At 42.7% G+C, this 25653-nt stretch overlaps 2 protein-coding genes across 2 annotated transcripts in view; one reads left to right on the top strand and one right to left on the bottom strand.

Moving 5' to 3' along the window:
- Positions 1-17845, bottom strand: part of LOC128688849 (probable enoyl-CoA hydratase, mitochondrial) — an 83623-nt gene extending 65778 nt beyond the window's left edge. Inside the window, exon 1 of the mRNA XM_070085418.1 lies at positions 17766-17845. The gene's annotated coding sequence lies outside the window, so the exon portion shown is untranslated. The remainder of the gene's footprint in view (positions 1-17765) is intronic.
- Positions 17846-18315: 470 nt separating this feature from the next.
- The window catches only part of LOC128688851 (ras-related and estrogen-regulated growth inhibitor-like), a 28764-nt gene continuing 21426 nt past the window's right edge, over positions 18316-25653 (top strand). Inside the window, exons 1-2 of the mRNA XM_053776853.2 lie at positions 18316-18835; positions 24040-24174. Of these exons, the coding sequence (XP_053632828.1) occupies positions 18805-18835; positions 24040-24174 (166 nt within the window). The 5' untranslated portion in view covers positions 18316-18804. The remainder of the gene's footprint in view (positions 18836-24039; positions 24175-25653) is intronic.

The raw sequence follows: 25653 nt of genomic DNA, 5'->3' as shown, positions 1-25653 counted from the left end.
TAGACAGGGGCCTGGCACTGTCGTCAACCTCAAGGGCCCGTTCGTTTATCCCAGTAGGGGGCACACTAGCCATATCTTGGTCCGACGGTAGTGAAACAGTTGTCAACTGAGTAGAGACAGGAGGGGGGTCCCTCCCTATGGGGGCGAACGACATCTCAGTCGAACCCCCCATAAATGGGCCACACAACACCGCCTGATGGAGAAGACAATGACAACTCAAGCACACAAGAAAAGAAAGAATGTGAAGCAGAGTCTAAACAGGGCCTACACCACCAATAAAGAACTGAGGAACCTTCAGAAGACGCGTCCACACTCCACCAATGCCGGCCGAGCTCTCAGTTCTCCAAGTTGCACATTGCGTGGTGTTGGGGGGGTTGAGGGCCACCAAATCTTATCCTGTATCAAGTCCTACTTCCACTATTATTATAATCATAGCTAAGCGCTAAACCCACAAGGAGGTTCTACTTCCACGGAGCCCGGGGGAAAATGTTATGGCAAGATTTGTTCCGATTTTTAACCCCGGAGGGTTAGCTACCCAGGATTTGCCCGAAATGTTCTGCATATTAAGAGGCTTTTTGCATGTACACTTAAATGTCATTCACCTCTGTACAAACATCGTATCATGCAGAAATACACTCTTAATCTTAATGTGTCATCGAAGACTGTCTTATTTACAGTGTGGTCATTCAGTCTTGTTCCCCAGGATGCGACCCACACCAGTCAACTAACACCCAGGTACCTACTTACTGCAAGATGAACAGGGGCAACAGGTATAAGGAAACATGCCCAATGTTTCCACCCATGCCGGGGACTGAACCACGAACACTCGGATTTGAGGTGAGTGCATTGCCAACCGAGCCACAGAACACCGTGGCATATGTATGCATGTCTATACATGTCGAGGACCCCAAGTCAATTTGTCTAATTTTTGGGGTTAACCTAGGTAGTCTACATATATGGTGCTATGATAATTTATGTAACTGTATTTATGTGTACCTGTTACGTTACGTTCCTCCCCCAAGCCCGCCAGCCTGGAGAGAGTTTCGGGGGTCAACGCCCCCGCGGCCCGGTCTGTGACCAGGCCTCCTGGTGGATCAGCCCCTGATCAACCAGGCTGTTGCTGCTGGCTGCACGCAAACCAACGTACGAGCCACAGCCCGGCTGATCAGGAACTGACTTTAGGTGCTTGTCCAGTGCCAGCTTGAAGACTGCCAGGGGTCTGTTGGTAATCCCCCTTATGTGTGCTGGGAGGCAGTTGAACAGTCTCGGGCCCCTGACACTTATTGTATGGTCTCTTAACGTGCTAGTGACACCCCTGCTTTTCATTGGGGGGATGGTGCATCGTCTGCCAAGTCTTTTGCTTTCGTAGTGAGTGATTTTCGTGTGCAAGTTCGGTACTAGTCCCTCTAGGATTTTCCAGGTGTATATAATCATGTATCTCTCCCTCCTGCGTTCCAGGGAATACAGGTTTAGAAACCTCAAGCGCTCCCAGTAATTGAGGTGTTTTATCTCCGTTATGCGTGCCGTGAAAGTTCTCTGTACATTTTCTAGGTCGGCAATTTCACCTGCCTTGAAAGGTGCTGTTAGAGTGCAGCAATATTCCAGCCTAGATAGAACAAGTGACCTGAAGAGTGTCATCATGGGCTTGGCCTCCCTAGTTTTGAAGGTTCTCATTATCCATCCTGTCATTTTTCTAGCAGATGCGATTGATACAATGTTATGGTCCTTGAAGGTGAGATCCTCCGACATAATCACTCCCAGGTCTTTGACGTTGGTGTTTCGCTCTATTTTGTGGCCAGAATTTGTTTTGTACTGTATCTGAATAAACTGACTCATGTGTCTATACATATGTGCAGTGTATGTATCCTTGTGTACACGTGTGACTGTACTGTGTGGGTGTGAGACTGTATTAACAATTAAGCCTTCAGGCGATCACTCGGCAATGTTGGTGACTGTCAATCTGGATATAAATTCATTAGAAAACATTCAGCGAAGAATGACAAAATTAATACATAGCAACAGAAATCTTTCGTATGAAGAAAGTTTGAAGTCCCTTAAATTACATTCACTTGCAAGAAGAAGAATGCGAGGAGACATGATCCAAGTGTAAGTGGAAGATGGGCATCCCATACCTCGATCGCTAGCGCACTCGGCTTACACGTTGAGGTCCGGAGATCGAATCTCTGGTACGGCTGGAAAATACTATTAGGGACGTGTTCCCATATGACCTGCTGTCCATGCTCACCCATCAGTATAAAATGGGTACCTGGGTAATGGTCGATTGGTGTGGGTTGCATCCTAGGACAAAACTGACCTTATTTGCCCGAAATGTTCAGCATAACAAGATGCTTTCTATATAGTAGTATGCCATTGATGTCAGCTAGGGCTGTATACCTTGTACTTGTAGAAATAAGGATATTATTATTATATTAAGGGGATATAAATAAAAGTCTTGAGGATATCCTTCGAAGATAGAACCTGAAATAATGGATTCAAATTAAATAATTTTAGATTTAGAAAGGATATAGGAAAGTATTGATTTAGAAATAGGGTAGCTAATGAGTGGAACACTCTGCCTAGTACGGTCATTGAAGCTAAAACCTTGGGTAGCTTCAAGTTTAGGTTGGATAAATACACGAGTGAGAGGGGTTGGATTTGAGTGGGACTTGCACATGAGTAAATAGATTTATCAAAGCTTATTGTCTGGGTAGCGTTGAAAATGGGTTGGGCAAATATTCTGTTAATGGATTGGATTTGCGAAGGACCTGCCCAGTATGGGCCAACAGGCCTACTCCAGTGTTCCTCCTTTCTTATGTTCTTATATCTGTATTAGGAAGGGAGAAGCCACTCGTGGCGATATGTTTCCTCTGATAAATGTACTGAACTGTACATAAGTGTATTTTCACATACAGTTAAGGTGGCTCGTGGCCTGGTAGGCAAAGCTCTCGCTTCACATGTTGAGGGTCCGGGTTCAATTCCCGGGAAGAGTGAAAACACTAGGCGTGTTTCCTTACACCTGTTATCCTTGTTCACCTATCAGTAAAATGGTTCATCTTGGGTACCTGGGTGCTAGTCGACTGGTGTGGGTCGCATCCTGGAACAAAACTGACCTAATTTGCCCGAAATGTACTGCATAACACCGGTTTCTTCAACACGCAAGTTATCCTTTTTGTATCAAACTGAATGTAGTGATACTGCTCCTGTGGAGAGCATCAGCAGGATAATACTGCACCACCTCTCGGGGCCCTTAACAACAACAACAGTTTGGTGTGTGTCATGGGCGCCAACACATGGTGTGTGTCATGGGCGCCAACACATGGTGTGTGATTCTCTTCTCTTCTATCCCTATATTAGTGATGCAGATTACATGGTGAGTTTAAATATGTGGCCTGTATCTTGACATATGCAAGACATCACCATCCCTGTAGAAGCCGTTATTAGATGTACTAGTCATTATATTTTGTTGTTGCAGAAGTACTATGAAGATTCTATGTTCAATAAAGCCTAGAGATAAGGCCTGTGTTTCTATCACAACAATTTATTGAACATAGAATCCTGGGCTACCTGGTGGTGATCCTGCACTAGACTACATCACAACATGGAGCGTTTACTGAAACCTGAGAGGCTAGACTGTGAACCCAGCTTATCAATGGCTGCTCAGGAATGGAAGCACTGGTTTAAGACTTTCGAAAACTTCTTGGGAGCCCTTCCTAAAGAAGATCTAGATAAACTAAGTCTGCTCATCAATTTTGTGTCACCTAAGATATATGAGGCTATTTCTGAGTGTAATACCTACGAAGATGCTATCAAAACCGTCAAGCCTCAGTATATTAAACCTACAAATGAAATCTTTGCACGCTATCGCCTTGCAACTCGCCGCCAGCAGATTGATGAATCCTTAGAGGAATACCTTCAAGCACTGAAAATTTTAGGTAAGGACTGTCACTTCCAAGCAGTGACAGCTGCTCAGTATTGTGAAGAATCCATCAGGGATGCTTTTATCAGTGGCCTGCAATCACCAATAATAAGGCAGCGTTTATTGGAGAATAAAACTCTCGACTTAGCCGCTGCCTTTGACCAGGCAAGAGCTCTAGATTCAGCCCAGAAGAATTCTGAAGTATACAGTACCACTCAGCCTTCTCGAGTGGTAAGTGCTGCAATTCCTGACCAAGACTCTTGCAATGAAGTTACTGTGGAACCTGTCTCAGTAACAGCAGCAGCAGGTACGATGTGTTTCTTTTGTGGTTTTTCAAGACATCCACGTCCAAAGTGTCCTGCTCGTGAAGCAATGTGCCGTAAATGCCACAAGAAAGGTCACTTTGCTAAAGTATGTCGTGCTAATGCATCAACAAGAGCTAGTGCCTCCACACATTCCAGTGATCATGCGACACTAGCAACAGTGACTTCTGCGGCTACTCCAAATTCACTCTCAAAGGCAGTTGTGAAAGTATTCATCAAAGGAACAGAAGTAGATTGTCTTATTGATAGTGGCAGCTCAGAGAGTTTCATCAACCTTGACTTAGTTAAACGCCACTCCTTGACTGTACATCACTCATCAGGTACCGTTTCCATGGCATTAACATCTCTCTCTATTCAGACCTTAGGGTTTTGTAAGGTAAATCTCAGAGTTAATGGAAAGGATTATCAAGATGTACATTTAGCTATTCTGCCACAACTGTGCTCTGATGTTATCCTTGGTCAGGACTTTCAGAAGCTGCATGGTAGTGTCACCTTAACATATGGAGGTGAACCGCCTCCTCTTGTTGTCTGTGGACTTAGCACTTTAAGGGTAGACCCACCAAAGCTGTTTGCAAATCTTACCGCGGATTGCCATCCTATATCAGCTAAGTCACGCCGCTATTCTTATGAGGATCGGATGTTCATTGAGAAAGAAACTCAGAGGCTGCTGAAGGAGGGTATTATAGAACCGAGTAATTCCCCTTGGCATGCACAGGTTGTTGTTGTTAAAGATGATTATAGGAAACGGAGACTGGCTATCGATTACTCTGAGACAATCAACAAATTTACACTTCTTGATGGGTACCCTCTACCTCGAATTGATGATACAGTGAACAAAATTGCTCAGTACTATGTGTTTAGCACAACTGATCTACAGAGTGCCTATCATCAAGTCCCTATAAGGAATGAAGATAAACCATACACAGCGTTTCAGGCTATTGATGGCCTATATCAGTTTACCAGAGTCCCTTTTGGAGTCACCAATGGGGTAGCCTGCTTCCGACGAATTATGGATTCACTCATTCAGGAAGAGCAACTCATGGGAACTTACACGTATTTAGATAATGTTACCATTTGTGGCAAGACCCAGGAGGAACATGATGCAAACCTTGATAAGTTTTCGGAAGCCGCCAAGAAGAAAAATATCAGTTACAATGAGGAAAAGTGCACTTTTTCAACTAAAAGGCTTAGCATCCTTGGTTATGTAGTGGAAGGAGGTTCAATATTCCCAGACCCTGAACGACTACGACCTCTACGGGAACTTCCAATGCCTCAAGACAAAAAGTCACTCCGAAGAACTCTTGGTCTCTTTGCTTATTACTCACAATGGATCTACAACTATTCAAGTAAAGTCCGCCCATTGAGTGCTACCACATTTCCTGTGACAAAGGAAGCAGAAGCCGCTTTCCATACTCTCAAACAGGACATTGAAAACTCAGTAGTTCAAGCCATTGATAAGTCCCTACCATTCGAAGTGGAAATGGATGCATCTGACATTGCCATTGCTGCAGTCTTATCTCAGGCAGGACGACCAGTAGCCTTCTTTTCGAGAACTTTTCAAGGATCAGAGAAATGTTACGCTGATGTAGAAAAGGAAGCCCAGGCCATCACAGAAGCAGTTCGCCACTGGAGGCATTATTTAACTGGTAGACATTTCACCATAAGGACTGACCAACGGTCCGTGATGTATATGTTCGACAAGAAGCACAAAAGTAGGATAAAGAATGACAAGATATTACGCTGGAGGATGGAACTATCGTGTTATGACTTTGATATTCTGTACCGACCGGGTCAAGAGAACATCTCACCTGATGCATTCTCTAGGTCCCACTGTGGAGCAGCATGTCATGATTTGCAATCACTCTCAGCGCTCCACAAGGCTTTGTGTCACCCAGGAGTTACACGCCTGTACCATTTTGCCAAATCAAAGAACATGCCCTACTCAGTGGAAGATGTGCGACAAGTGATCAGAGCATGCAGAGTATGTGCAGAGTGCAAGCCAAACTTTCATCAACCAGAGAAGACTCATCTCATAAAATCCACCCAGCCTTTCGAGAGACTGAATATAGATTTCAAAGGACCTCTACCAAGCACAAATCAGAATAGGTATTTCCTTAACATAGTAGATGAATATTCAAGGTTTCCCTTTGTATTCCTCTGTGTAAATATGACTGCTTCAATTGTTATTAGTTGTCTTTCACAGTTGTTCTCTATTCTTGGTATGCCAGCTTATATCCATTCAGACAGGGGATCCTCGTTCATGAGTAACGAACTTCAGGAGTTTTTGTCTAGCAAAGGTATTGCCTGCAGCAGAACAACAAGCTACAACCCTCAAGGCAATGGTCAAGTGGAGCGGTTCAATGGTACTATATGGAAGGCGGTTACAATGACATTGAAGTCGCGCAATCTACCTGTTCAACACTGGCAAACTGTCCTACCTGATGCTCTTCACTCTATTAGATCATTGCTGTGCACAGCTACTAATGCAACCCCTCATGAAAGACTCCTCAACTATTCATGTCGTTCCTCTATGGGAGCCTCCGTGCCCACTTGGTTATGTCATCCTGGACCCGTTCTCCTGAAGAGTCACCGTAGGATGAACAAGACGGATCCTTTAGTTTAGTGGAAGAGGTAGAGCTCCTGCAAGCTAATCCACATTACGCCCACATTCGCTACCAAAATGGTGAAGAGACTACAGTATCTACAAGACATTTAGCCCCAGTTGAAATCCCAATTAGTGTGGAATCTCAAGATACACCAATAGATGTGAAAGATGCTTCGTTTTCTCCTGGAAAGCCCCTTGAGACTACCCCTATGGAAACAGAGGATTCTGCTCCAGCAGTTAGTCAAACCCCGCTGGAAAATATTGAGCCTGGTGAAGAGGCTCAAGGGCTTCGAAGGTCTGGACGTGTACGTCGCCCACCTAACAGTTTGGGAGATTACTGTCTTTGATATTTTAGAATGGGGAGATTGTAGTGATACTGCTCCTGTGGGGAGCAGCAGCAGGATAAGACTGCACCACCTCTCGGGGCCCTTAACAACAACAACAGTTTGGTGTGTGTCATGGGCGCCAACACATGGTGTGTGATTCTCTTCTCTTCTATCCCTATATTAGTGATGCAGATTACATGGTGAGTTTAAATATGTGGCCTGTAGTTATAACTTTTCTCTTGACATATGCAAGACATCACCATCCCTGTAGAAGCCGTTATTAGATCTACTAGTCATTATATTTTGTTGTTGCAGAAGTACTATGAAGATTCTATGTTCAATAAAGCCTAGAGATAAGGCCTGTGTTTCTATCACAACACTGAACACACATTAATTTGTTAAATAATATTCCAGTAACCCTTTCACGAGCTAGTCCAAAATCATTGACCGCAGACTGGATTCGTTCAAAAATAAGTGATCCACTGACCGGATTCGTCCAAAACTAAGTGAACCAACGACCGGATTCAAAAGCTGACAAAGTTTCTAGGTGCCCTTAACACCCAACCGGATTCGTTGAAAAATAAGGTATCCTCTGACTGGATTCATAAGCTGACAGGGTTCTTTGACGCCATTATCAAACACCCAAACAGCTACTGCTAGCAGCGGTAAGATTGTTTCGTACACATACACGTACAAATAAAAATAGATACACATACAAACAGACAGATTTACACTTTAAGGAGGTTATTAGTAGAATATACAGTATAACCAAAAAAAAAATCACATCATGAAACTCTTTGTGGCTTGCAACTATAGCAATAAACGGGCTTCTGCATGGATTACATGCAACTTTTGTGCGAAATGGGCTTATGATTCCTGAATATCTGCACAAGATGCATCTACAAGAGATATTAAACCAGGTAAGTGTTTTTGGGTATGCGCAAATGAGGACGAACTGTGGAAAAAAATCACATTGGTATTAAAAGACGGAAGCATCAAAACGGCCTTCATAGAAAACCTGACAGCATTTTATAACAGATGGAAAAATAAAAGGCCTGGGCCAGATAGTGCTGTCACCCCTGGGGCAGATGCTGTCCTGGTAGACAGTAACTGTAAGAATACAGAAATGAAAGTTGATGGCCTGGAGGGAGACAGGAGCTCTAGTGAGGAAACAGATGTGGACAAGGACATGCAAAATCCAAACATGCAAAATGCAAACTTTCAATACCACAGGAGATAGTAAACAAGGGGATGCCCCAAGGAATAGTGAAGATTAAATACCAGAAAATTTTGATGAAGGCACCATTGCTAGTATAAGTGCTGAAGATAGACAGAAAAACACGCACCAGTAGGGAATGCAGTCGTGAAACACCAAGGCAAACAGAAATCAGACCTATGCAAATTATATGCATTAAGTATCTGCAGGCATGGAATATCTGGAAAAACAGATGGGACGTGCAACTTTGACTACCCTAGAAAATGCCGCGCCCATATAACAACAGGAAAATGCAACCGTCCTTCCTGTAAACTTTTCCACCCTGAAATGTGTCACTCTTCAGTTCAGGGAAGACAATGCTATAACTTATATTGTCAGGCACACCACCTAAAGGGGACAAGATACAGAACATCCAGACCATGGGAAAACCTGGGTAACCACAAACGATCCAGAGAGAGAGAGGTTTTTTAGCGTCAGGAAGGAAAAAGCACTGGCAGGAAATGACAGAAATCATACACCAACACCGATCATTTCTGGAGCGGAATCACAGTCAGTGGCCTCCACTCCAAAACAATAGATATTAGTGCCAGGTAAAAAAGACCTCCCCCATACCACCAATACGACGACATTCATCATTCTTTGCAAATATACAGGGTCTAAAGCCAGCAACGAACAACAAAATACCTTTCATCCGTGAACTGCTTACAGAGTCAAACGCAGTGTTTGCGGTTCTCACAGAGACCCACATGAAGGATCACTTTGACAATGAAATATGGATCCCGGGTTATAACTTATACAGGTGCGACAGAGTGAACAAGCAAAAGGGGGGGGGGGGGAACACTTGGCCTGTACGTCACAGTCACTGATATGCTCGGAACTACTAAACACCTCAAATGATGTAGTTGAAGTTTTGGCAGTAAAGATCGAGTACCAAAACCTGGAAATGAGTGAGCTACTCACGTCCCAGTATGACTCGGTTTTTAGCGAGCTGCTAATCAGACTGAGAGTCAAAGACTTATATGATTTTTGATGAGAGGGACACAGAATTTGGTACACTCAAACCGATCTCATATTATCCTGACGCCAAATGACTTCTTAAAGGCGATAAATGACATGCCCATGCTCTCTGCCCCAGGCCCAAACTCATGGAACTCCGTGTTCATCAAGAACTGCAAGAAGCTCCTATCATGTGCTTTTAACATCTTATGGAGAGGAAGCATGGACACAAGAGTCGTCCCACAGTTGCTAAAAACAACAGACATAGCCCTACTCCACAAAGGGGGCAGTAAAGCAATAGCAAAGAACTACAGACCGAAAGTGCTAACATCCCATATCATAAAAATCTTTTAAAGGGTTCTAAGAAGCAAGATCGCCACCCATCTAGATACCCATCAGTTACACAACCCAGGGTAACATGGGCTTAGAGCAGGTCGCTCCTGCCTGTCCCAACTGCTGGACCAGTATAAGAAGGTTCTGGATGCTCTAGAAGACAAACAAAACGCAGATGTAATATACACAGACTTTGCAAAAGCCTTTGACAGATGTGACCATGGTGTAATAGTGCACAAAATGCGTGATAAAGGAATAACAGGAAAAGTTGGTAGATGGATCTATAATTTCCTAATAAATAGAACACAAAGAGTAGTAATAAACAGAGTAAAGTCTGAGGCGGCTACGGTGAAAGACTCTGTTCCACAAGGCACAGTACTCGCTCCCATCTTGTTCCTCATCCTCATATCTGACATAGACAAGGATGTCAACCACAGCACCGTGTCTTCCTTTGCAGATGACACCCGAATCTGCATGACAGTGTCTTCCATTGCAGACACTGCAAGGCTCCAGGCAGACATCAACCAAATGTTTCAGTGGGCTGCAGAAAACAATATGAAGTTCAACGATGAGAGATTTCAATTACTCAGATATACTCGGAGTACAAAACAAATTCTGGCCACAAAATAGAGCGAAACACCAACGTCAAAGACCTGGGAGTGATCATGTCGGAGGATCTCACCTTCAAGGACCATAACATTGTATCAATCGCATCTGCTAGAAAAATGACAGGATGGATAATGAGAACCTTCAAAACTAGGGATGCCAAGCCCATGATGACACCCTTCAGGTCACTTGTTCTATCTAGGCTGGAATATTGCTGCACACTAACAGCACCTTTCAAGGCAGGTGAAATTGCTGACCTAGAAAATGTACAGAGAACCTTCACGGCACACATAACGGAGATAAAACACCTCAATTACTGGGAGCGCTTGAGGTTCCTAAACCTGTATTCCCTGGAACGCAGGCAGGAGAGATACATGATTATATACACCTGGAAAATTTTAGAGGGACTAGTACCGAACTTGCACACGAAAATCACTCACTACGAAAGCAAAAGACTTGCCAGACGATGCAACATCCCCCCAATGAAAAGCAGGGGTGTCACTAGCACGTTAAGAGACCATACAATAAGTGTCAGGGGCCCGAGACTGTTCAACTGCCTCCCAGCATATATAAAGGGGATTACCAACAGACCCCTGGCAGTCTTCAAGCTGGCACTGGACAAGCACCTAAAGTCGGTTCCTGACCAGCCGGGCTGTGGTTCGTACGTTGGTTTGCGTGCAGCCAGCAGTAACAGCCTGGTTGATCAGGCTCTGATCCACCAGGAGGCCTGGTCACAGACCGGGCCGCGGGGGCGTTGACCCCCGGAACTCTCTCCAGGTAAACTCCAGTATAAAACAAATTACAACCATTCAATAGAACAAAAAAAAAACTAATGTAAAATACCTAGGAGCGATAATGTCAGAGGATCTCTGCTGGAAAAATGAGAGGATGGATAATGAGAACCTTCAAAACCAGGAATGCTAAGCCCAGGATGACACTCTTCAGGTCGCTTGTTCTGTCTGTGCTGGAATATTGCTGTACACTAACAGCACCTTTCAAGGCTGGTGAAATTGCTGACATAGAAAATGTACAGAGAACCTTCACGGCACACATATCTGCGATAAAACACCTCAGTTACTGGGAACGCTTGAAGTTCCTGTACTCCCTAGAACGCAGGCAGGAGAGATACATGATTATATACACTTGGAAAATCCTAGAGGGATTAGTACCGAACTTTCACACGAAAATCGCTCCCTTTGAAAGCAAAAGACTCGGCAGACGATGCAACATCCCCCCAATGAAAAGCAGGGGTGCAACTAGCACGATAAGAGACAACACAGTAGGTGTCAGGGGCCCAAGACTGTTCAACTGCCTCTCAGCATACACAAGGGGGATTACCGATAGACCCCTGGCTGTCTTCAAGAAGGCGCTGGACAGGCACCTGACCAGCCGGGCTGTGATTCATAAGTCAAGTTGCGTGCGGCCAACAGTAACATCCTGGTTGATCAGGTCCTGATCCACCATGAGGCCTGGTCACAGACTGGGCCGCGGGGGCGTTGGCCCCCGAAATCCTCTCCAGGTATACTCCAGGTATAACAAGGGACTTTGTATATATTAGTATGTCACTGATGCCAATTAGGTCTGTATACCTTGTACATAATTAGGTCTGTATACCTTGTACATCTAGAAATAAAGATATAACTACATGCTTCAACTTGACTCTCCGCCGTTGGCGAATTAGGAGGCATTTTATTTTAACTTTTGAAGCTACACCCCTGAGGATTCTGGTAATTACTTAAGCCATTCTAGGTCATAGGGCATCTGCACACGCCAATTTTTTCCAAGAATCTAGTACTCATTACCGTACACTATCACTGAAAATTTTAAGCTTATCATACGAGGCCTTCTTAAGTTATGGGCGAAAAAAATAGAAAACTTAGAGGAAGAAAAAATAAACGGCTTGTTAGGCATCCCCAAAGGGTAACGTTTAAGGCGACATTTGGGTGACTGCGTCGGGTAAGAAATTCTGTTCAACTCTTAGCTATCATCAGAAAGTACTTACTCAAGACAATTAATTAATGGTCTAGGAATAATTTGTAGCTTACGTAGGCGACAGAGATATAGCATACACCTGAAAGATTACGGAGGGATTGGTCCCGGACCTGCACACCAAAATCACTCTTTACTAAAGCACGAGGTTTGGCAGACGGTGCAGGATACTTCCAATGAAAAACAGAGGCGTGCTGAATATGCTCAGAGAACTCAACAAGTGTGAGGGGGACGACCACGAGTCTTCAGCGCACGACCACTGTGCATAAGGAGAAATTACCAACATACCGCTGTCTTTAAGAGAAAACATGATAAGGCAGTTCCTGATGAACCAGGCTGTGATATGTATACGTTGAACTGAAGGCGAATGGCACCAACAGCCTGATCGATCAGGCCGGCAACACGGATGCCTGATCTGGGACCAGACCACAGGGTAAAAGGCGGTAACCCTTGGTAGTGACTACAGGTACCTGCGGGTATAACAAAGGTCTGATGTGTTACAGGCTGGTGGTGGTTATTGGTTACGATGGCAAAGCGTTAAAAAAAATCTGTATGCAGCAGCATAACGTATTCAAAAACATGTATTCATACAAACATAAATGACACTTGCTGTATGTAGAATACCGATATAACGCTGAGTTTTCTATTAATTGTTTAAGAAAGATTCTTGATTCAGGTAATAAATGGTAATTTATCTACGCATATTAGCCACAATTGTGGATGAAGCGCATGATTGTATCGTCTCTCATCTATACCCTTTAACCTCTAACTGTCCATAGCTCAGAGAGTTTGGCGCACAAGTAAAAGGTCTCGGGTTCGATCCTTTTTCAAGGCGAGACTTATGAGCAAGTCTCTACACCAGTAATGACCCTGTTCACCTGGCATTAAGATAAATATGTACGTGTGAGCAGACTGGTAAGAGGTCCCATCCTGGGTCAAAATTAATACCAAACGCGCAAGAAAACTCAAAGCTGTTACAAACATCACAATAATTTTGTAAACGCCATCCTGACGCTGCGATGTATATAATGATACTAATGTATATATTCTGTATATATGGGTAGAATTAAATATACAAATACAAGACTATCTTTCAGTTTACAAGCAATGGAAAAAAATAAAGAACATGACGAGACAAAAAGAGTCACAAAAACAAAGTGTAAACAGCTGAGAGAGAGGCAGGCAGGCAGGCAGGCAGGCAGGCAGGCAGGCAGGCAGGCAGGCAGGCAGGCAGGCAGGCAGGCAGGCAGGCGGCAGCCTTGAAACAGGAGGAAGCTAGGCTGGTGTTGACTCAATGTCCTCAGCGTTATTGAGGAACACACTGACTCTCCTTCCTGCTCCAGGGTTTATACACCCAGGGGTGTGCATCATCCAGGGTATGTACACCCAGGGGTGTGCATCTCCCAAGGTATGTGCACCCAGGGGTGTGCATCACCCAGGGTGCATGCACCCAGGAGTGTGCATTTCCCAAGGTATGTGCACCAAGGATATATGCACCCAGGGGTGTACATCTCCCAGGGTATATACACCCAGGGATGTGCATCTCCCAGGGTATATGCACCCAGGGCTGCATATACTACTACTACTACTACCACCACTACCACTAGTATTGCACCTCACTCTGAGCCTATATATACCCTCTGTGTTCATGTATTGTTTGTAATGGCTTGATAAAGCTCCTGGAGAGCGAAACGTTGCCACAATAAAATGTCACATTAGTTGCACTTGTGTCCTTTTACTTTACATATTGTCGGTAATTCTACCAACTTTATTACAATCTTCCAGGGTATATGCACCCAGGGGTGTGCATCTCCCAGGGTATATGCACTCAGGGGTGTACATCTCCCAGGGTATATGCACCCAGGGGTGTACATCTCCCAGGGTATATACACCCAGGGGTGTACATCTCCCAGGGTATATGCACCCAGGGGTGTGCATCTCCCAGGGTATATGCACCTAGGGGTGTGCATCTCCCAGGGTATATACACCCAGGGGTGTGCATCTCCCAGGGTATATGCACCTAGGGGTGTGCATCTCCCAGGGTATATGCACCCAGGGGTGTGCATCTCCCAGGGTATATGCACCCAGGGGTGTGCATCTCCCAGGGTATATGCATCCACGGGTGTGTCCCAGGGTATATGCACGCAGGGGTGTGGGTCTCCCAGGGTATATGCACCCAGGGGTGTGAGTCTCCCAGGGTACAGGTACCCAGGGGTACACCCCTGGGTACCTGCACACACCTCTCGGCTTACACACACACACATACAGGTGTCCGTCTCTTTCGTAATTTCACATTTGTATACGTCATTTTTTATAAATATATAATTTAGTAAAGAAGAGACTAAAGTAGTAATATTTCATCTGGTTTTCCCAGTGTGAACGAAAGTGTGAACAGCCAGTTTAATTATTCGACGAATGTTTAAATAAATTACATGTTTTATTATCGAAATTGAAGGATTTTTCTACACACGCATTTTAATTTCAATACTAATATGAAGTACACGCACATAGCACAACTGAACAGCCGGAGTGTTTGAGGGGCCTCGCCCTCAGCTAACCTGTTTTGTATAATGATCCACTGTAATTTTTAAAGGGGTGGACAGGTAAGCCAGAGGAAGGCCTCTGTCAGATGACCAAAGGCTCCAGTGGTGGATCATCAAATGACAGACCCGCGTCAGGAAACAACTGTCCTCTTTCCTGACAAATCTTATCTAACTTAGCCAGTCTTGTCCCAAACATTACACTAAGACTTTCCTGCCACCATTTGCATTATCAAACAATTCTTTAACTTAAGTTGCCACACTTTTCTAATGCTAAATGGCATTTATATAAAGCAGATTATAGTATTTTTTGACAGTAATGTAACTCCTGTAATTTTCATTTATATACTGCCACAATTATTTTATATTAATAAATTTTAAAAAGTATATTTCACTTAACATTTTAAATTGGTGGTCTTTTGTTCGATCATTCCTCAAGTAACAAAATATAAGAAGTCTTAAGCATCCTACAAGTGTCTTTTCAAATTTGTATTTCTAGTTGACGTGATAAGAACGTCCAAAATCTTTATACATAATAGCTCCTAGAACCCTTTTAAAGGACTTCAGCACTGTATGACAACTGTAGGCTTAGTTCTGATTGTAATAATAGTAATTATTATTATTATAATTAAAGGAGTTAAAATTGCAACAGTATTTAAAAGTAGCTGGAGTACTAGGGACTACTGTATCAAAGACGAGTCACTTCTCTTCCAGTTTGTGATTTGATACAGGAATGACTAAGTGGAATAGTGACGGGATAATGGCTGAGGGAGGCGTAGCATCTGTTGTCCCTTCTACTTTCCCTTTAGGGCGGAAACCAGTTTTTAATATGAAAGTAACAACGGGTGTCCCTCGTCCTTCCCGTTCTCACTGCCAGAGACAAAGTTAAATTTGGGTGCACGTCATATGCAGAGGCGTAGCCTGAAGATGAATGAGGTAGTTCTGACTCCTTCCAGGTTCTCTTTACGTTGGAGACAGTAGTATCCCACAAGGGAACATGCAACGAGGCGGCGAAAACCGACGTGCTTGTGAGCAAGAGAGTGAACGTCTCTGTGAAAAGAAAAGGGTGGACTATGAAGAAAATCAGAACCAACAGCCGGGAGTATTACCCAAAATTTTTCTGATGATGCCATGGTGCTGGAGCTGGTAAAAGAGCGAAGACTGCAGTTGGCGGAGGAGAAAATCCTTTGTTCGAGAGCAAAGGAAAAAGAATGAGATCAGTTACGAAAGAGGAGTGAGTTGAAATGAAATATGAGCCTCTGTCGAGGTTTACACACCCAGAGGTATCAGCAAATACCGTGAATGATATGATAATGAACGGAAGTTTAACACGCTAAACTTAGCTGGGCAGGCGACCACCTAACCGCCTGGCCTCCCTTAGTTTACACTGAAGTGCTTTTTCGCATTTCCGGGTTCTGGCAATATTGGCGGAATAAGCTGGTTTAAGTAGCGATAAATAAATTGTATAGAAAAACATTAGTTTAAACTTTACGTGATTTTTGTTTTTGTTGGCAAACTATATGCAGAATGTGTTTATCACGGCAGTTGAAGACTTTCACTCTTTGAAATAACTTGGTCAATGCTTGCGCCACTTGAGGTATATACAAGACAAGAGAGGTTAGGTAAAGCTCTTGTGGGGTAGGGTATATACAGAGGTGGGCATCTCTAGCTGTATATCCCCCATCCTCAAAGGTGTCCACCTTTTGGGGCATATACGCTCAGAGGTGTATATGTACCCACACATATGCATCTCTCTGGATATATGCACCCAGACGTGTGTACCTTCAGAGGCTTATACACCTGGAGGTGTGCGCCTCAGGGTATATACCCTGATGCGCATTTCTTATGGCATACACACCCAGGAGTGCACAGTGTGTATATACAGAGTACTCTCGGTTTATATACAACAAGATATATTGTGTATATACACCGAGAGTTTACTTTTTATCTGTTTAATTTATTCAGATATTCTTGGCCTCAACATTCATGAGAACAGCAGTTATTATCACCCTCGTCCAATCAATTGCATTTTGTTCAAGCAAATTTACTTCCTAATCCTGCGCAAGCACTGCGCTCATATTTGACCAGTAATTACTATTGGCTATTTCTCTGCTCTTCATACAAAGCATTACAAACATGTCTTCAGAAGAGACTTTTCCTCTTTTGTTATCCGGAATTTGTATTTTACTTAAATACTGAATTGCCAATTTCGGTACTTTCAAAAAAAAAAAGTCTGTTAAACTACTACTCTAGGAAGGAAGCTGTGAGATTTGAAGAAGCTCTTGAACCTGTTCGATCACTCAGCGTTCTTGGTAATAAAAATATATGCAAAATACACAAGGATACCCAAGGTAAAATTAAGTAAAAAAAATAAACACTTCCAGCATAAACAAAACAAATATTGTTACACCAAGTTAAAATATCCCACATAAATTTAAGCCACCATGATATATGTAAAGAGACTCTACTAAAAGTTTCCCCGAGATCCCTACTGGCACCCCGGTAATTATAAAATTCATTACTTAGCAAAGGCCAAATCCGTGAGCAGACATAATGAGTTCTCCAGTCATATATGTCACAAGTCATACAGGACGGGCAAGAGCACCTTCAAGCAAGTAACTGAGGTTTGTGCACTAGTTCCTCACTAAACAGAAAAAGCGTTTTAAAGTGGCTATTGTTGTTAAAATCTGCTACAGGCAGATTGGTGTAAAGGCTAATTTTTCGGAAAGATGTACAACTAACTTTTTTCGTATGAGATAAATAGAAATGGGTAATATCCTTTAGTTATATTTACCTATTGGTAGTTATTTCTGTTTACACTGAAAGTTAATTCATTTACATCCCAAAAAATAAAATATTTTGCAGTGCCCCCCCCTCCAAAAAAAAAAATTTGGGTTGAGGTGAGATAGACTTGCCTGCACACCTGGTGGTGTCCGCGGTCAAGCTGGCGCCACTACACTGCCAGTACCCCCACAAGCACACGCTGCACCTCTACTTTTCCTCATTCTACGTTCACTAGCTCGTCTTCACTGGTTCGTCATCAAGACTCACCAGCTCTGAGACGTCCAGAAACTGAGGATTCGCATCTTCCTAAGTTTTTAGCTGTTTAGTTAAAAACAACTAAGTTATTAAAAAGAAGGGATGTGAGTATGTTATATATTTGAACGAAACTGAAGGAAGCAGGTGAATATTTGTGGTAAGGAGATAAATGCCCCGCTGCCTGGCGCCTCATGCACAATACCCGGCAACAACTGTCTACCTCCCAATATATGCCAAACATCCCTATCATTCAATAACGCACCATTTATCTTTTTTATCGTCAAGCACGCATACAGTGAAACTCTTATTAAAGTGTATTAAACGCACAGAGATAAGCAAATATTATTAAAAACGTTGCAAAAAAATATGTTAAAATTTATCACTATTAAGGCTTGTGATGGAATGAAGGATCCATGGTCACACAGCCTCCCTCCTTCCTCGTGAGTGTAGCGCAAGACAGCACAGAGGTAGGGTGTTGCTGCTCCAGTTCCTGAGCCCTCAACATAAACACCCAGTGAGGCTAACAGGAAATGATCTCCAGTGCGTGCTAATCGCCGACGCTCGTGCAATCTGTAAGGTCCTTTCCGGGAGTCTCTGTAAGTAATGGTTGATGGTATGACGCTGCTAAGTTCTAGTAGAGTAGCTCCCAGAGGTGACCTGCACAGCGCCTTCAAGACGCACTCCAAGCAATAGGAAGTGGCTCCAAGGAACTAGTCCAAGATTGCTTCTTACTGCTGCCCTGAAATCTCCTGCCTCTGTAAATCGGCAGTCGCGGGAAAACAACTTCTTGCAGAACAATCCTACACTATACATATACACTATTCTGAAGGAGTAAATACTATACAATAAGCTTCTAAAATCGGAAAAGGTCTTCGTGGAGACACTATTATATGCCCCAACTTCCCCAAGAACATCATGTGTAGAAATCAGCCACAGGCCCAGTCCGGTAAGTAATTACATAATCACATATTCCCCGTTGTCTTTATATACATACCAGCTAGTGTAGAATTTAAACATTATAATAATACAGTTCCTATTTCATTTTAAAGTTTCTGTGCCAGACTCAGAAAGGTCATCGTGTCTGGTATTACTTAAGCAAAGATGGTACTGCATTAGAGGCCAGTTTGTTGGATAAATTACTAGAATTACAGAGGAAATATACAGTTTATGTGTGTATATACGTAATTTAACCTCTACTTTACGGTTTAGATATTCTTGGTGTTGGTGTGCTAGACCCCTCAAGGAAGGTTCCTTGACGCTGGTAAGGAGCTCTTGATCTAGGGAATTGGATCTATCCTCCAGTTCCCTGAATTAAGACTGAATACCTTCCACATTCCCCCCAGGCGCTGTATAATATTACGGGTTTAGCGCTTCCCCTTGGTTATAATAATAATGATGATGTACTAGAGAATTTGAACTGTAATGATCCACATACAGTAGATAAATCTTAAATAAAAAATAGTAAATGGTCTTCATACATATTATTATTTTTATTATTATCGAAACTAAGCGCTAAACCCGTCTTTCATACGTAACGACGGAGTTGATGCCTTTCGAGGAACCCTAACCTCCCATTTCCTATCTGGGCTCCTCAATTTGACTAATTCACTAAGACTGACATTAAAGTTTATTGTTTAACTTAAAAAAGAACACGCTTTGATACTATTCAGGGCTTTTTCTAAAAGTTAACATTTTTTAAGTCGTCCATTTTCACAAGAGCCTTGCTTAAATAAATTACCAATAATGGTAGTGAGAACACAGCAGCTCCGTCAGTACAACACCAAGACTACAACAGCTAGTGAGAACACAACAGCTCCGTCAGTACAACACCAAGACTACAACAGCTAGTGAGAACACAACAGCTCCGTCAGTACAACACCAAGACTACAACAGCTAGTGAGAACACAGCAGCTCCGTCAGTACAACACCAAGACTACAACAGCTAGTGAGAACACAACAGCTCCGTCAGTACAACACCAAGACTACAACAGCTAGTGAGAACACAGCAGCTCCGTCAGTACAACACCAAGACTACAACAGCCAGTGAGAACACAACAGCTCCGTCAGTACAACACCAAGACTACAACAGCTAGTGAGAACACAACAGCTCCGTCAGTACAACACCAAGACTACAACAGCTAGTGAGAACACAACAGCTCCGTCAGTACAACACCAAGACTACAACAGCTAGTGAGAACACAACAGCTCCGTCAGTACAACACCAAGGCACAACAGCTAGTGAGAACACAACAGCTCCGTCAGTACAACACCAAGACTACAACAGCTAGTGAGAACACAACAGCTCCGTCAGTACAACACCAAGACTACAACAGCTAGTGAGAACACAGCAGCTCCGTCAGTACAACACCAAGACTACAACAGCTAGTGAGAACACAACAGCTCCGTCAGTACAACACCAAGACTACAACAGCTAGTGAGAACACAGCAGCTCCGTCAGTACAACACCAAGACTACAACAGCTAGTGAGAACACAGCAGCTCCGTCAGTACAACACCAAGACTACAACAGCTAGTGAGAACACAACAGCTCCGTCAGTACAACACCAAGGCACAACAGCTAGTGAGAACACAGCAGCTCCGACAGTACAACACCAAGGCACAACAGCTAGTGAGAACACAACAGCTCCGTCAGTACAACACCAAGGCACAACAGCTAGTGAGAACACAGCAGCTCCGTCAGTACAACACCAAGACTACAACAGCTAGTGAGAACACAGCAGCTCCGTCAGTACAACACCAAGACTACAACAGCTAGTGAGAACACAACAGCTCCGTCAGTACAACACCAAGACTACAACAGCTAGTGAGAACACAACAGCTCCGTCAGTACAACACCAAGACTACAACAGCTAGTGAGAACACAACAGCTCCGTCAGTACAACACCAAGACTACAACAGCTAGTGAGAACACAACAGCTCCGTCAGTACAACACCAAGACTACAACAGCTAGTGAGAACACAACAGCTCCGTCAGTACAACACCAAGACTACAACAGCTAGTGAGAACACAACAGCTCCGTCTACAACACCAAGACTACAACAGCTAGTGAGAACACAACAGCTCCGTCAGTACAACACCAAGACTACAACAGCTAGTGAGAACACAACAGCTCCGTCAGTACAACACCAAGACTACAACAGCTAGTGAGAACACAACAGCAGTCCAAGTCTAGTACAACACCAAGACTACAACAGCTAGTGAGAACACAACAGCTCCGTCAGTACAACACCAAGACTACAACAGCTAGTGAGAACACAACAGCTCCGTCAGTACAACACCAAGACTACAACAGCTAGTGAGAACACAACAGCTCCGTCAGTACAACACCAAGTACAACAGCTAGTGAGAACACAGCAGCTCCGTCAGTACAACACCAAGACTACAACAGCTAGTGAGAACACAACAGCTCCGTCAGTACAACACCAAGACTACAACAGCTAGTGAGAACACAACAGCTCCGTCAGTACAACACCAAGACTACAACAGCTAGTGAGAACACAACAGCTCCGTCAGTACAACACCAAGACTACAACAGCTAGTGAGAACACAGCAGCTCCGTCAGTACAACACCAAGACTACAACAGCTAATGAGAACACAACAGCTCCGTCAGTACAACACCAAGACTACAACAGCTTTATCTACATAATCTGTAATATAATTGTCAATACAGTGCCGTACAAAACACATGAAAATGTAAGAATTTGTAAAATTACTAAGAATGTAAAACCTTTTATCACTAAATACTTGTGCCAATTTATGTTCTTGTTAATGCCAATTCCTCATTCTTTCTCCCTTACACATTAATAAACATTGAGAAGCGTCACTAACTAGAACACTGTATATTAATGACCAATAACAAAAACATTGTGAATAAGAGTAAGAGAAACAAATTTCGTCTCAAGAATGGAGTGCAGTTTTTCGTAAATGCGATTTATAAGTACATCCAAAATCAAATAGCGTGTGGAAACGCCTTTATAATAAATGCTACTCCACTGTCGATGTCATTTTTTTTTCAGTCGCATTGGCGAAAAAATGCACAGTATTCTGGAGTTGTATAAGAGCTGATCGTATGAAAGATAAACGCTATTGTCATGTATTCGTGTATTTCCATTACATAAATATTTTTCAAAACAACCCAGGTATCTCCTAAAATAAGCATCAATTCAAAATTCGTTTACGGATCAAACTAACATGTACAAATTGTGAGAGCCGAGTGACAGCCTAGTAAAGCATTCCCTCGGCTCGGCACTGATCTAGCGTGCTACCTATGTTGGTGTATCAAAAAGATCGTTATTACTACCGTATTTGGTAACGTTTAGATAAGATTTATGAGGTATAGTATCATAAATATATTTTATTACAATTAAGATTAAGAAAAATCATGCATGCACACTCAAGAGGGGAAGAAAGGAGGATCGAGCCTCCACTACTGTACTGAATGATCCACACAAGTTTACCACTTCAGTTAATAACAATAGCCCTGTTATAACCTATAATAATTAATGCAAGAGCATTTCAACAATAATGAGATTTACTGCAACGAAGTAAATACAACCTCGTTTAAATAAAAGACAAAAACATACAAAACAAAATAACGTCTTGGACTAGGTGTCCACTTGATGTAATTGCGAACTACTTTTTCCTGCTTCCATTAGAAAATTAGTTTTTACACATATGGGGAAGTATTAAATCCATACAGCTCTTGTGAGATTGGAAGTCAGATTCGATTCTATCGAAGGAACAGATTTTCATTTTTCTTCTATAAGATTGGAGACTTACTCTAATTTAATATTTTTTAACCAAAATTATCAGGATTCAACTCCTACAGAGAACCTCCAGTACCGTCTTCTCACTGCACAGATTTGGGCATTATTTGTGGTGTGGGCACCGAGAGTCAGGGTTCAGTATGGTGTGTCAGTGACTTGCTGTGTCTCGACTTGACGTAGTAGAATGATTATGAAAATGGTATACAATATCCACAGGTATTACATACCAGTTTCATAAGTAAGACATTTGCAACAGTTAGGCATCTTTATTCCGAAACTTTCCGCCTACACAGTAGGCTTCTTCAGTCGAGTACAGAAGAGTTAGCAGAAGCAGTACAGATGTGAAGATGATGTTATCAGTCCATCACTCTTGAAGACGTAATCTTGAGGTGGTCAGTCCCTCAGCCTGAAGGAGAGATTTGCTCCATAATCTGGAACAATCTTCAAGACTATGGAGGCATATGACCAATTATTAACATACAATAATGACACATAACTAGAAAAAAAGATTGTCTTTGGTCACATTTACTTCGAGAGTGAGAATTGTATAAGGTAAAAATAAGAATATTTGAATAATTCTAACCGAAAAAGATAATCAGTTAAAATATTTCTCTGTATTACCGTATTTGTTTTTCAGGTCAAGATTATCTCTGCCTGTCCCATCTGTGATGTAGAAATTATACTGTTTTGCAGGTACAGACTCCTCGACTTTTATCATTTAAGGCTCCGAACACACCCACCCTACGCCAGAGGTCATGTTTGAATTGAACTATATTCCAGTAGTCAGTAAACTGTATTACCTTTTCACTGCAAAAAAATTGTCCAGCCAACAATTTATACCAATTACCACAACATAGTCAGTCACTACTCATTATTTTTGAGAAAATGTCTCGTGTGACCTGAATCCCTCCCTGTGACTTACCATCTTGAAGTATATTACTGCTTTCACTCGTATCTTCTTAGCATCACCAAGGCAGATAATGGGGTTCTTCCCATCGTCTTATTATATTATCCATCATACTGACCTTATACCTCATCTCAGCCCCGGGGAACCACACCCACCCTGTACTCTTGCATGCAATACAAAAAAACTGTCCATATATCTAACCTGCGAATCGCCAGCAATTTATAGTTGCATGACTGCCTATGGGTTTGGTACCTCCCCATGAATATAATAACCGGCCATTCATAATTATATTTTTACCTTCCTTGCATGCAGTATTCTCATGGGTAAACGCTAAACCCACAGAGATCATGCGTTACACATTTACTATTAATTAAAACAAATAAATTTCATTACTTTTGTGGCCATCATGAGAATAATATTCTTGCTGATCTAACGAGCAGGTGTCGCCCCAACAGGAGAGAAGGTGCAGGGTGGTGAGGAGAGAGACAAAGTGCCCTCGTCGGCCCCAGGAAGGGAGGGACGCCCCAGGTACCAGCAGTTGGCCAGGCTCAGAATTGTTGTGCTGGGGGCGGAGGGCGTCGGCAAGTCAGGTGAGTCACTGCTAGCAACGTTACCGTTCTTATTTGTGTTATATTTTTTTTCGTGTGTGTGGAAGGCTCTCCAGGTCCTTCACTACACCTCACACATGACCATACTGCAGCGGGGTGTTGATACGGTCGGATAAATTTCCTTAATGATTTATTTGATGCTTCGTTTATTATTGTGCTGCCGCATCAGTATTTCATTGATTCGTTATTGTTATAATCATAAATAAGCACCAAATCCATACGGGTCATACAGAGCTGGGGCATTGATGCATTGTCTAATGCTTCATAATGTATCAGTAATGCTTATTTTTATTTGTCGTTTAATAGCTTGACCAAGCGTTTAGTATTGAGTTTGATTCGTCGTTTAATGCTTCGCCTGATGCGTCGTTTAATGCGTCGCCTGATGCGTCGTTTAATGCTTCACTCGATGCGTTGCTTAATGTTTCGCCTGATACGTCGCTTGACGCGTCCTTCAAGGCTTCTCTTGATGCGTCGTTTAATGCTTCACCTGATGCGTCGCTTAATACTTCGCTTAACGCGTCCTTCGCTTGATGCGTCGTTTAATGCTTTATTGATTTTTCTCCCTGGTTATTGGAAGGGGGGCCGAGTGGGGGGGGGGTAGGAAAGATTAACCATGATGTAAGATCTGCACGTCATTTACCTGGTATTGTCATCTGATAATTCTACTAAGGATAATAATAAATGAAAGTGGAGGAAAGTTTGCTAGTTATATTACACACCTTATACCAAGCCTGATTATTATTATTATTATAATCAAGAGGAAAGCGCTAAACCCGTAGGATTATACAGCAATACCAAGCCTGAGAATGGTAATTATTAGAGGCATGAGAGGCATCGGTGATTGATAGTCATCATTATCATAAATAATAATAATAATATCTTTATTTACTACAAGTACATGTACAAGGTATACAGGCCCAGGTGACATCAATGACATACTATTATATAGAAAGCCGCTTGTTATGCAAAGCATTTCTGGCAAATTAGGTCAGTTTTGTTCTGAGTGACTCTGTGTGTAATTATTACTGGGGATAGTGGGAAGTAATCAGTGCAAGTAAGGGTCACACAAGTCAAATTACTTAGATCAAAAGCCCCTTGCCAGCATCAAGGAACCTCTCTCCAGGGGTCGACAGTCAGCAGAGACAGCGAACAGAAATCAACTTGGAAAATGGTCACAAATGGAGCTATACACTAAAGAATGAGAGTTAACTCTGTCTCAGGGATCTTAACGATTGAGATACATCGAGAACACTGATCTTACTCTCTCATAAGGTGTAATATGAAAGACGGATAATTTGCTGAAACTATAAAAGACAGACATGTCGATAATGGATTACAGTTAGATAAATTCGGATTTGGAAAAGTTTTAGGAAACACTTTAACAAAAGTATAGTATTAATATATACACTGAGTCCTTCCTGCCACTTTCATAAAATTCTAATGTTCTCATCTTTATTATAT

This window comes from Cherax quadricarinatus, chromosome 16 (genome assembly GCF_038502225.1).
Source record: "Cherax quadricarinatus isolate ZL_2023a chromosome 16, ASM3850222v1, whole genome shotgun sequence".
NCBI lineage: Eukaryota > Metazoa > Arthropoda > Malacostraca > Decapoda > Parastacidae > Cherax > Cherax quadricarinatus.
This window is presented reverse-complemented; position numbering and strand designations above follow the sequence as displayed.